The following is a 12,712-nucleotide window of genomic DNA, read 5'->3' on the forward strand; positions in this document are numbered from 1 at the left end:
TCCCTTCCATTTACTATTTTACCAGACACTCAGACATGCACTCAGTCCTAAACCTAATGACACACTCAATCACACACTCATTCACACATTCAGTCACACACTCAGTCGTCGTACATACCAGGAAGTCAGCGGGCGACAGATGCCGCTCTAGATGGTGCGGGTCGACGTGGTCGGGCAGCGGACGGCGCTGCAACGCTGCGAGCGGTAGTACCGCGTCACAGCACGTCAGTCGCGACAGCTCGCAGGAGCCGGGGATTATCTCGCCCGCCTTGTAGCCGTGCTGTGAATGAAACAGTGCGAAGTTATACAGTGCGGAAGCGTGGAAGCATAGTTCGTACATTGTGAGTGTATAGAGTATATAGTATATAAAGTATTCGTGCCATATTCAAGGACGTAATTATGCTAATGATTCTCAACCCAAATCAACAAAAAAATTGGTACGTATTTTTTTTTTCTGAATTCCGTCAATGTCATCTAGCCGTATTTAAACTTGGCGCGTATGTTACTGGCCTTAAAACCGTGCTGCGCCCTCACACAAACGCAAACACAAAGCATACGCAACGATTATTCATAAATTTCATTCATAAAATTGGATTACTTCTGAAATACTACGACATTACAATGACAAAAAAAGCAGTGCATATTATAGTTCGGCCATTCAGAGAATGCGTTCCTGACACGTCGCGATTGAACTGACGACGTAACTTTGCAATGGCGTTGCAGTTACGATAAAAATATTTTTGCTGGTTGTTTACCGTTTTAACAATTGAGGAGCATTAAAACAACATTATTATATCAATAATCAATGAATGTTATTACGTCGTCAGTTCAATCGCGACGTGTCAGGAACGCATTCTCTGAATGGCCGAACTATAGTTATTTCCCGTGTACTGTAATTCCAATCGATTATTTGCGTATTTTATGTCCTCCTCCTGAAGTATGGCACAAATGCAAATCAACACCTTGTATACAGGAGGAGTACAGCTTTGGGTGTCTTATAGCGAGAATTAGAGGGAACATGTTTAGTGTATTTTTTTGCTATTACAATTGTAGAGTCGCTTATCAAATTAAGCAACCGAGAATCAATTTTCTTTTCATTACTTTTTCCATCAATAGAACCAGAAATATGCCTATTTATATTAACTACAGTCCAGTTGCATGCCCCAAGTTACCCTAATAATTTGGACATCCCATAGCACCCTCTATACCTTAAATAGAAGAAGCGAGAAAACGCAAGCAAATTCCGACCACCTTTAGAGAATATACACCTGTAATATAACCTAACAGCATCCATAACTAGTAGTCATAATCTCCCGAGCTTTTTCGAAATTATGTTGGGGTCGGCTTCGAGTTGGCAGTATGACACAGAACATTGTATGGTGACTGATGTTAGCATCAGCGGCTTGGTCGTGTTGGACCCACGTGTCGAATAGGTTTTTCGCAAGTTCCCAACCTTTTCATATTTGAAGATCAATAATCAAATACCAAAATATCAACGCTGCCGACAGAAGAAAGAAAACGCAAGCCAATTCCGACCACCCACAGAAAATGTACAGATATAAAAAATGCGACCTAAAATGCTGCCAATCTCGTTAAGTTTAAACGTATTGCTGTGGGATGCCTGCCTGTATTGAATAATATAGAACATAATTTCAATACTCACGTTGATATTAGCATCGGCAGCCTGATCGTGGTCGGCCCAGGTGTCGAAGAGGTGCGTGAACCGCGCCGGCTCCAGCCCCGCCGCCACCAGCCGCACGTCCGCCACGCCACACCCGCGCGACGCCTGCCAGTACGCCGCGCACGTGCGCAGCGCGGCCACGCGGAGAGACTGCCAGCGAGACGCGAATGCACCTACACCTGGGGGAGATTATTATACAATTGTAAAAACAGGTTCTGATGATGACCTCGATGGCGCAATGGTCACCATGCCGGAGTGATGACCCTGAGGTCCAGGGTTCGATTACTGGCTCAGTCGTCATTTGTGTAACGAGTATGCTTGTTGGCCGTGGTCTGAATGTCATAATATGTATTTATAAATATGTATATACGTATTTTATCAGTTGTCGCACCCATAACACAAGTTAATTCATAATTTACCATGGGGCTAGCCAACCGTGTGTGAAAAATGTAAAACTAACTTTAAATCCACACAGCGATTTCGAATCAAATTCGAGACGTACACTGCAGTAACGGGATTTTTAGACTACTGGGGCAAGACAAACAAACAGACAAATTCACAGCCTCCTTTTTTAATGTGTTAAAATTACATAAATATAAATATACAAACCGGCGTTTCTCTCGGCAGGCTCTAGCTCCCCGTCCTCCTGCGGCGGCCACCAGCCCTGCCACAGCCACACGCAGGCACCGTCGTCCAGCAGGAATAGGGCTACAAATAAATAAAACATACTTTAGATACATTTTATTAACTAACTCTCCATATCATTTACTATCAAAATACTTATAACGTTACAACATAATTTACACTCAAACCATCTAAAATTTATGTAGGTAGGTACCCTGCAGGTAATAAAACTGATATGCTCACCTGGCTGCGAAGCCGAATACAACTCCTTTTGATCAAAAGGAAAGGGTGTCGCCAAATGTTCGTGACGCAGCGGCGACAACACCTCGTTAGCCTCGAACTGTCCCCCCAGGTCCGTGAAGTGGAACAGCCTCGCCGTCCCCTCCCCTCCACACTCCTTGCCCACCAATCCCATCCACTGCTGCTTGTTGGCCACGCCCAGCGCCTCTAGCACCTCCCTAGGCTCCTCCCCCTCCTTGACCTCCACAATCTTCACACCAGACACATTCCCGAAGAGATAACTGGACTTCCTCGCGATCAACTTGTTCGCCAACTCAATAGCAATGTTCTTGGTATGCTTCATGCTCCTCGCACCATGCCAGATGTATAAGCAACTCTTCTCAGTGTCGACTAACAGCAAGGAGCCTCGGCTTCGTAGCTGTCGCACTGAGCACGGCACTTGAAGTAAGTAAGCCTCGTTAGAAAGATTGCCTCGAGTCACGAATAGTCTGTATCGACTCTTATCTGTATCCCGTTTCCCTTGGTGGATGACCAGGTTGCCTTGGAAGAGGTTTAGGAAGGCGGGAGGTTCATTCCCTTGGGCCACTCGCACTTGAGGTCCCTTTTCCCTGTCTAATTCTACAGTAAGTAAGGCCGCAGCACCCTTTTCGTTTGAGCTGGCATCCCGGCCTTGCCAACAGAAGTAGGCACATCTATCCCTGCCAGTGACGTTATGTTTAGATGGTTTCCCGTTCAGTTCTCGACCAGTCATCGTGATCATATACTCCCATCTTATGATGTAACTATCGGCAGAGAAGAACTCTCCAATTTCTGATTCGTTCTCAACTTTTTGGTAGTCATACTCCTGTATCACCCACTTGCATACAGATTTGGTTTTGATATCGTAGTGCCTCATGTTCTCTTTGTCGTAGTAATGCGTGCCGCGGCCGATATGAGATCCTTCTAAAATGAGATCTGGATCCTGGTACTCGTTCGACCACATCTCCTCGGCATCGCAAGGGTTAATTTCGACGCTATTAGATTTATTTTCGGGTGATTTGACTTTAATGACTCTGGAGTAGTCAGGCCAGTCGAGGAACTTTTCTTTGAAGAGAATAGTTTCCATGTGTTGAGTGATTTTGGATAGGATCGCCCATTCTGGTCGGCTTTTCGAGGCTTTCGCTGGTGGGTCGGAAGGATCCCTGGCGCCTTGATACATGGCTGCGTTGAGCGGGTTGATGTGGCACTCTTCATAGTTGTACCCTTCGTCGAACATTTCTTGGGCAAGTTGTGCCGCTCGGCGCCTGCTCTCTAGGGGAACATTTTTGCCGTACCAGATGTACATTTCTGATCCGAAGTCGAACACGATCACTTTGGTTTGGTTAAGCATGGCTATCTTTGGGACCTGTCCCCAGTACTCTTTGATGGGGACGAGTTCATCATCCATGACTTCGTAACACATGTTGGTCTGAAGAATACAAGATTCGAAGATTTCGTCTTCATCAGCGTGGCCTGTCTCCACAGGTTTGTAGTTCTCAATGCCTTCAGTGACGCCGAGGAGTGACCAGAACTGATTCCAGTGTTTGTTGCTGAAGTTCTTGATTTGTTCATCTATTTTGATGATGCCGGTGGAGTTTTTGCAGCCCAAGTCTTTTGTGTTTTGGATGTGTAGGGCGATGTCGGTACTGCGGTTTCTGGAAAATGAAATGTCGAGAATTACCAACTGTCGATGTCACAACTAAAAATGATGGAACAAAATAAAAGGCAAAAGACGCGATAGAAGGCGCATGAAATCATGGTGGTAGAAAATCCGAGAGTGAACGTGGTATTGCCATCGTCAAAAATCAAATGTATTTGTCAGAAGATAGGTATAAATTCGCTGAATTGTTGACTTACATCCAGTAGTAGAGATCGATTATAAGAAGAAGACTGCATCTTTTGTAAATTTTCACCTTATCACCTTTATAGTATTACTTACTTCTCAATAACGTTGGCGTAGAGTCCGATGTATAGGAACAGCTGGTCCGACGTGATGAGTATAAAGCAGTCGCCGCGGTTCACGCTCGTGTGTACCGGCTCTACCAGTCTCGTCTATAATGGAACAAACAAAACATACATTATGGTCTAAGATCCCGTTGCAAAATGAGTACCTACCTTATACATGGTGGATGATAAAATTATTATGGAGTATTTTGTACTATCAACCAATGACATTTATGATCTTTCGTAGATAGACAAACAAATAAATAAGGTCGAAATTCGGTATGCACAGTAAAGGAGATAGCTTTTATTGTTTTGGCAGTTTCAAATGATTTTTCGACAAAGAGTGGCATACATGTCATTGGTTGATAGCGCTTTGGGGATCTCATTTGTCATAGGGTTTCAAAATATGGCCCTCAATATTATAAAATAATAAAACAGAAATTTTGCAATATATGAAACATATCCTATGTAAATAAACCTTTTTCTTGTATATATCTTACTGAACCCTCCTCCCACCCTTAACATGCAGCAGCATGAGAAATCCTCATTACTGGCCAGGGCTTCTACTGCCATACCACCATTACCCAAATATACTCAAGTAATACCTACTGGGTATATTAGTATGTATGTCTTACCTGCACCCTCCTCCGCCCCTTGACATGCAGCAGCATGAGCGGCTTGGTGCCGTGCGCGAGCGGCGCGGCGGCGGCGCTGCGTAACGACACGTTTGAGAAGTCTTCCTTGCTGGCTAATGCTGCCAGGGCTTCCGCTGCCAGACCACCGTTACTTGATACTGGAGATGATTAGATAAATTATACAATAGGCATGATGACAGTAATCAAAAATCATTAAAATAATATATTTATTAAATTAAACTTGAAGCTTGGAATATAAAACGCGCATTGTTTTCTTTATTAATAATGTGATTAATATGTATTTTTATAAAATAAAATTACGAAATAAGGCAATCCGCCATGATATCTTGAACACCAATCAGAGCTCGTGACGTCATTTCTCAAAACAACTCGCGCGAAAGCGCGCGAACGTCACATTTCGTTATTGTGAACTTCCACTGCGATCTTTGTTTTTAATTAATTAATTGTTTATAACACGAGTTATGGAGCCCGGATTTATCAAGGCAAACAGCGCTAATTTGCCTAGAATTGATATCATAATGCTGGGAAAGTTTTTGGCATCAAATAAAGATTTTTGTTCAGCTGAATTTAGAAATGTTAAAACTTCCATGTAAGTATACTAGTTTAATTAAAAAACAATGAGAGATGAAACCTAACCTCGAAATAGTTATTTACATTATAAACTATGCTAGAATCTAGAGAACTATGTAATAACTTACATCAAAGTGATCTTCACAAAAATAAAGTTGTACCCTGGGCAATATTGCTTTTGAATCTCGCCTTGCAAGTTTAAGCCACTTGTTTCGTATTTTTTTATTGTGAGGAACGTACACAAATAACTCATCAGGAGTTGTTTTGGATGTGTTCTTACACTGGGGGACCCCACAACACCTATGCCCTTTCGAATTCATATTTAATAACACAAAAAACTTAATTATTGCACGAGCGTTGTTTACTTGCGTCTTGTAATTTCAGTTGTGACGTCACAAGTGACGACATGACACTGACAAGCGTTTTCGCGCCGGATTCAAAGTGGACAGAGAAAAATGCAATTATTTGATAAAAAAACTTCGCATTTTCTTAAAATTAATGATTTTTCATATAAAATAGACGTATACCTACATCATACAAAGGAATTTAAAAATTTGTCATGATGCCTATTATTGTAAGAAAAACTTGATCCAATGGAAGGTTGCAACGTTGAGATATTATAAAATATGACCAAAATTATTAAGACTGCATCAAAATATTAAATAAGAGGGTTGTGTATATACTTAATGATAGATTTTCATACGCGTGACTCATGGAGTTGAAAATGATGTAATTAATGAATTAGTTCATGCCAAAACATCGATTTATAAAAAAATTAGTTCTTTTTTCATCAATGATTATCTATTCTTGCTACCGGAGAATTTGAAACGTCTCCTAGTTTCCAAAGCAAGTAATCGTTATATCATTTCGAATCTCATTAGGGCCAAAGCCTAAAATAGCAACATGCCAGGCAACGAGAGATATGTCAGAACTGTCTTTAGCAGATATTTCTGTATATAGTTTTTGCAGACGGGCTATGTACCCCGACTTCTTCTTCCATTAAACTTTAGGATTTATAGTAATATCTATACGAACTTTTATCAAGCACATGGTTGTGCTTGGGCACGGTGGGCGGCGGCGGCACGTACTCGTCGCGCAGGTCGGTGCGCGCGGCCAGCGCCCGCAGCGGGTTGCGCGACGCCGCGTGACGCCGGCCCACGCGGGCGCGGCGGGACCACTCGCTTGCTAGTCTGTGGATGGGAAGGTCATTAGGAAGGATATTTTTGATGAATGTGCAGGAAAAACAAAGGCTTGTTAAGAGATCTATCAAACAGAGAGCGGTCACGCGGTCGAGCGTTCAAGCGGACACTTTTGCGTTCGAGCTCTACTAGGTACTACTACTTCTACTTTACCGACGCGGTCAGAATGCCTCCTGTGTGAGCATATCTATGTAACGTAACGCAACACAAATAAGGTAAAACTGACAGCTTGAACGCTTGACCGTGTGACCGCTCCCTGTCTGATAGATCCCTAAATAAAGAATTAAAAATACCAATTTACATAAGTAATTCAAAAGCTCAATCTGTATTATAGGTAAGTATCTTGCACACCATCAACGGCAAGGAAAACCAGAATGTAATCTAATTTTGTTACCAAAGGCGAGGTAAAATTTTATCGCAAAGAGCTAGAGAAAAAATGTTAGTTTCTGATTATGAATTACCAAAACTGTACCTTATGCACTGACGTTAAGGTATAGAATGATGTAACATTTCAAGTGAGTTTCCAAATAATAGATTGCTGTGTTACTCTTATTTCGGACTCCTATTGGCTCTCATACACATATATATATATATATCTATAACAAATGTACTCACAACTGTCGAGAGCCGCTATCAATGGCATCGAGATCAACATCGACTCCCTCAGTGTCAGCCAGACGTTCCTGCTGCAGTGCTGGCGTGAAGAACGCCTGGAAGGTCTCGTCATCGGCTCGCGGGACCCGCACTGGCTGGCCTGTGCGTTCCGCGCCTGATGACTCATCTTCTGTGGAAGAGGAGGTTAGAAATTAGTAAGATGTTTTGAAAAGTACCTCATCATCATCATCATCATCATCAGCCTATCGCAGTCCACTGCTGGACATAGGCCTCTCCAAGTGCACGCCACTGAGATCGATTTTCGGCTTCTCGCATCCAGCTCCTGCCAGCCGCCTTGCGCAAGTCATCACTCCACCGTGCCTGAGGACGTCCTACACTACGTTTGCCGAGGCGTGGTCTCCACTCCAGAACTCGTTTACCCCAACGGTTATCGGTTCTTCGGCTAATATGGCCAGCCCACTGCCACTTCAGCTTGCTGATTCGGTGGGCTATGTCGATGACCTTGGTTCTCTGACGGATTACCTCATTTCTGATGCGATCCCTCAGAGAAATGCCGAGCATAGCCCTTTCCATAGCCCGCTGAGCGACTTTAAACTTGTGAACCAGCCGCACCGACAGTGTCCACGTTTCGGCTCCGTAAGTCATGACAGGTAGGACGCACTGATTGAAGACTTTTGTCTTTAGGCACTGTGGGATCGACGATGTTAGGACTCGACGTAGCTTCCCAAATGCAGCCCAACCCAACTGAATTCTCCTGTTCACCTCGTCCTCAAAGTTGTTTCTACCTAACTGCAATGTCTGCCCGAGGTAAACATATTTCCGAACAACTTCGAGAACGGCGCCGTGTATCGCTATCGGTTCCGGTAGAACATGTTCATTGAACATGACCTTGGTTTTGTCCAAGTTCATCCGTAGGCCGATGCGTAGAGAAGATTCAGCCAGGTCGTTCAGCATCTGTTGTAGGTCCTGCAGCGTTTCCGCCATGATGACGATATCGTCGGCAAATCGCAAGTGAGAGATGTGTTCGCCATTGATGTTGATGCCGCGTCCTTTCCAGTTCAGCGTCTTGAACATATCCTCCATTGCATTAGTGAACAGTTTCGGGGAAATAACATCCCCTTGTCTCACTCCTCCTACCTAAATTAAAAAGTACCTAAATTGCCAATAACGTAATATTCATGTAAATAACTAAGGCCCGAGTTTACCAATAACATAAGCGACAGTTTTTTTTACATACCTGTTTACCTATTAACAATTTTCAAACTTATTTTAATAAAAAAATATGCCTATGTCGTCAGGGAAAGTGGGCCTAAATACCTAGTTTAAAGATTGATAGAATTAAAAATAGCTTGAAGTTGAGACCCCGAACTTTTGTTAACGACTAAAAATTTGTAGTCAATAGGTATATTCAATTCCCATTTATTTCACTTTTTGAGTACTTTTATGTCTAGCAAAACATTTACAATGTTCTTGTAATCTGAGAAAATTAAATACATACATATAAAATTGCATACTTAAATAAACAAACACTTATGTTTTTCCGTGTAAAATTGATAACCGTAACGCAATAAATATTTGTGCACCTACTAATACCTACCGATAACCTACCGCTATAGTCACCAATAACTTTTATGAGTGGCTCGATAAACGTATATATTATTATTATACTTCGGCCGTTCAGAGAATGCGTTCCTGACACCTATCAGTTAGTCACGACTAGTGATGGGCACAACATAACACTGAGTTCGTTACCGTTCCTTCAAAATGAACCGCCGCATTATTTTAAGATTATTTTCGTTTTAAATTGGCGGAATCATTTGTTTTATATTTTAGTTATTTAAGTGGAAACCAAAAAAAGGTAATATTCATATAATAAAATTGTTTTATTTATTCTTTGTTACAAGTACATTGAATTGAATGTGCGAACAGAATATTAATCAGACTCCGATTTGCTTGAGGAGGTGGTGTCTTCATCATCATCTTCGCCTACATGTATAATTATATTATTATCAATAACAGAATCAATCCTGATATCTCGGTCTAACAAAAGCCGGGTAATCAAATAAAAACAGATCGAAAACACTTGAAAAACGTGGTCTATGCGCACGAAACGACAACGGACGACTGTTTTAGCGTCACAAAATGGCGGCCCATAACGCCATTTGGGGTTACCATTTTTAATCTAAGTATAAAAATGCGGTTTGGTCATAGTTTTATTTTTATATTTCATAAACGTTATAATTAAGTCTTATAGTCCATTATTTTCCAATTCTTAAAAAGAAAATCAAAACGTATTATTTTATATTATAACTGTATAAGAACAGATTACGATACTTGCCTGTTATTTTTAGCACAGCACTACAAAATATAAACCGCTGACATAACCTTGTAATAGCGCAGTATAGATTTAGAAAAATATTGTTTACCAAGTTATTTGACACTCAGTTTGGCACAAAATTATAACATTCATTAATTATTGATATAATAATGTTGTTTTAATGCTCCTCAATTGTTAAAACGGTAAACAACCAGCAAAAATATTTTTATCGTAACTGCAACGCCATTGCAAAGTTACGTCGTCAGTTCAATCGCGACGTGTCAGGAACGCATTCTCTGAATGGCCGAACTATAATCAATAATATGATAATTATAATGTTTTGCACCCGCATGTTTACATGTCATTTATGTAATAACGATTAGATAACATTTAACCTGTATAAATGAACCGACAAATGCAATTACTAACCGTGCTTCTCTTGATTAAATAATTTAAATTCAAAACACTAAATCGCTTAATTATGAAACGAATAATTTCTAGACTAATTTTATTCGAAATCCGTTGCTTTGTATAATAATTATCTACGCGTTGATCAAATTATAACATTCGTGATAACTTTATAATTATAAAATCTAGATCAAACTACAAAGATGTAATATTGACCAAGTTATATAAAAAATAGCAGTTTTTGGATACCTTTTTATAAAACTTATATTGCTATTTGCAATATGCATCCTTCCACTCTTGGGAAGCTAGACTATCTGCGAGTAATATAGGTTATATTTCTTACTCGGTACTTAATAATAACTTTACTTTAAAATAGTCATATGACCCAAATGACTGTATGTATGGGTGAAAAAGCTTTAAATTCATTATATAATTACTTACGATATGAAACCGTTAAAACAAGAGAAAAAATAAAAGTATACTCACTCTCATCAACCCTGCTAATACTCTCGCTGACAGAATGACTTCTTTTAAAGGACTCTCTATCAATCCTGTTCTCCTTAGGCTTGTTGTCCACCGCAGCGGCGCTCACGACGGCACACGAAGCCGACCGATGTGGGCCCGAAGCGAATCCGTTCGTCGGCGATACTTGCTTGCGAGATCTGATTGAATTACACGTAATATGATATAATATAAAATATATATAGGTTCTATGTGTTTGTTTATGGATTGTAAACACTAAGTATGACTGTAATGTTGCTAGATTAGAATGAACACGAGAAGCCTATTTAAACAAGTGTGGAGAGTGTTGAATGATTTGACATCGAAAGTATTATTGAATGATTTATTCTTATTTACATAACTATACTACTATACTCGTTTTGAAAACACCAACGTGCAATTTGCTTTTAGCAATGACAAACCAATTAGATTTACAAAGATTTCTATGAAGATCAAGGTTAGTAGTGAAGTAACATCAAAAGCTGGTAATAGCAAACTTAGTTCATTCCATTCGAAACACTTTTTACCTTAACTTGAGTAATTGTGCATTTAGTTGTTCACTACAAACAAAAATGTGAAAGTTACGTCTCAGTAAAATATTTATTTGCCATAGAAAAACTAAACCAATTTGGATTACAACTTGATTAAACCAGAAACCATCTGCTTGAGATACATTTCAAACCGCAAACCAGAAGTATCATCATCATTGTACTTCCTACTAGTAATAAAATGTGCAAATATGGTAAGGTCAATTTTGTTCTAGATTGTTGCACATCAAATAAAAAATCTCACTCGAGAAAACCAGGCATATTTAGCAAATTACATAGGTAACGTTTATTGACAAATATACTTTTAAAAGTGAAACCTATGTAGGTATTGCAAGGGCCAAACTTAAAGGCAGCCCTGAACATCGCACGAGTCGGTACTCATACAGTCATGCCCAATGGGTAAGGCCACATAGGCGTCACATCGATTGGAAGTTAGCCGCAAGTCGCCTTTAAGTTTGGCGTGAGTTTGGACAAGGCTATTTTTATCTTTTTTGTTTCTTTAATTACTAAAAAAACACTCACTTGAAGGTATTAGGAGGAGGAATCCCAGGCGACGCTATGACGGGGGCGACGGCCGGCGGAGGGGTGAGGGGCGGGGTGGCAGATACCACCTTGTCTCTCTCGAGCCGGCCCGCTACCGTGAATAGAGAGGCATCGGTTTGTGGGACCCGTTTGCGCCAACCCTGAAACAAAGTTAAGTGAATAATAATAATTGTTATGCTACAATTGAACTGAGGACTAGGTGAAATGACGTTAGGCTAGATCCAGTACACCATGGTCAAAGGAGTTGGTCCTAACACGACAAAAGGACGGAAGGAAAGAAAATGCCCTGATTTTTGTGCCTTTTCCAATACCTCTATCCAACTTGAATAAAAATCAGACTCTTTTTCGTCACAAAAGTTTTACGATTGCGATTGGTTCTAATGCCTCGGTATAAATATTGTGGTGCTAAATTACTCAAAAGAAATAACCACAATATGACACTTAACTAGAATTTATTGGACGAATGGCCATTGCAAACGCTATCGGCAATGAATCACTGTGGTCACTTACTCATAATTCCGTATATTAACACTTCATGTATTTGTGTACTGCATCATTGGGTTCATTCCAAATTGGCCTTGCCCACTCCAGACACCATTAAGCCCTTGATCTTTAAATATCCTTAAGCGTTAAAGGATACATTTATTAACACAATTATAAACTGTTTTGTTTTACATAAATGTTCATTGGAAAGGCCTGAGGTCAAGCAATTGTTGTAAACTGCATTCCGTATATCAGCGGAATCGTTGGACGCAAGTTATTTACGCAACGGAATTGTTTAAACAACTAGCAAGGTCTGAACTTTAGCATTTATACAGCTGCGTCGAAAGTTGATTTATACGTTTTAC

At 40.5% G+C, this 12,712-nt stretch overlaps 1 protein-coding gene across 8 annotated transcripts in view; it reads right to left on the reverse strand.

Moving 5' to 3' along the window:
* The window catches only part of LOC124635134 (supervillin-like), a 206,710-nt gene that overhangs the window by 1,843 nt on the left and 192,155 nt on the right, over window positions 1-12,712 (reverse strand). For 7 of the 8 annotated variants that reach the window (XM_047170931.1, XM_047170929.1, XM_047170927.1 and 4 more), the window contains 11 exons: window positions 11,844-12,004; window positions 11,301-11,333; window positions 10,759-10,934; window positions 7,548-7,716; window positions 6,769-6,923; window positions 5,143-5,300; window positions 4,503-4,615; window positions 2,549-4,218; window positions 2,291-2,389; window positions 1,664-1,860; window positions 119-280 (listed from right to left, as the gene is read on the reverse strand). In XM_047170931.1, coding sequence (XP_047026887.1) covers window positions 119-280; window positions 1,664-1,860; window positions 2,291-2,389; window positions 2,549-4,218; window positions 4,503-4,615; window positions 5,143-5,300; window positions 6,769-6,923; window positions 7,548-7,716; window positions 10,759-10,934; window positions 11,301-11,333; window positions 11,844-12,004 — 3,093 coding nt within the window. The remainder of the gene's footprint in view (window positions 1-118; window positions 281-1,663; window positions 1,861-2,290; window positions 2,390-2,548; window positions 4,219-4,502; window positions 4,616-5,142; window positions 5,301-6,768; window positions 6,924-7,547; window positions 7,717-10,758; window positions 10,935-11,300; window positions 11,334-11,843; window positions 12,005-12,712) is intronic. The other variant, XM_047170930.1, reaches the window with a different exon arrangement.

Source organism: Helicoverpa zea, chromosome 12, assembly GCF_022581195.2.
Source record: "Helicoverpa zea isolate HzStark_Cry1AcR chromosome 12, ilHelZeax1.1, whole genome shotgun sequence".
Taxonomy (NCBI): Eukaryota; Metazoa; Arthropoda; class Insecta; order Lepidoptera; family Noctuidae; genus Helicoverpa; species Helicoverpa zea.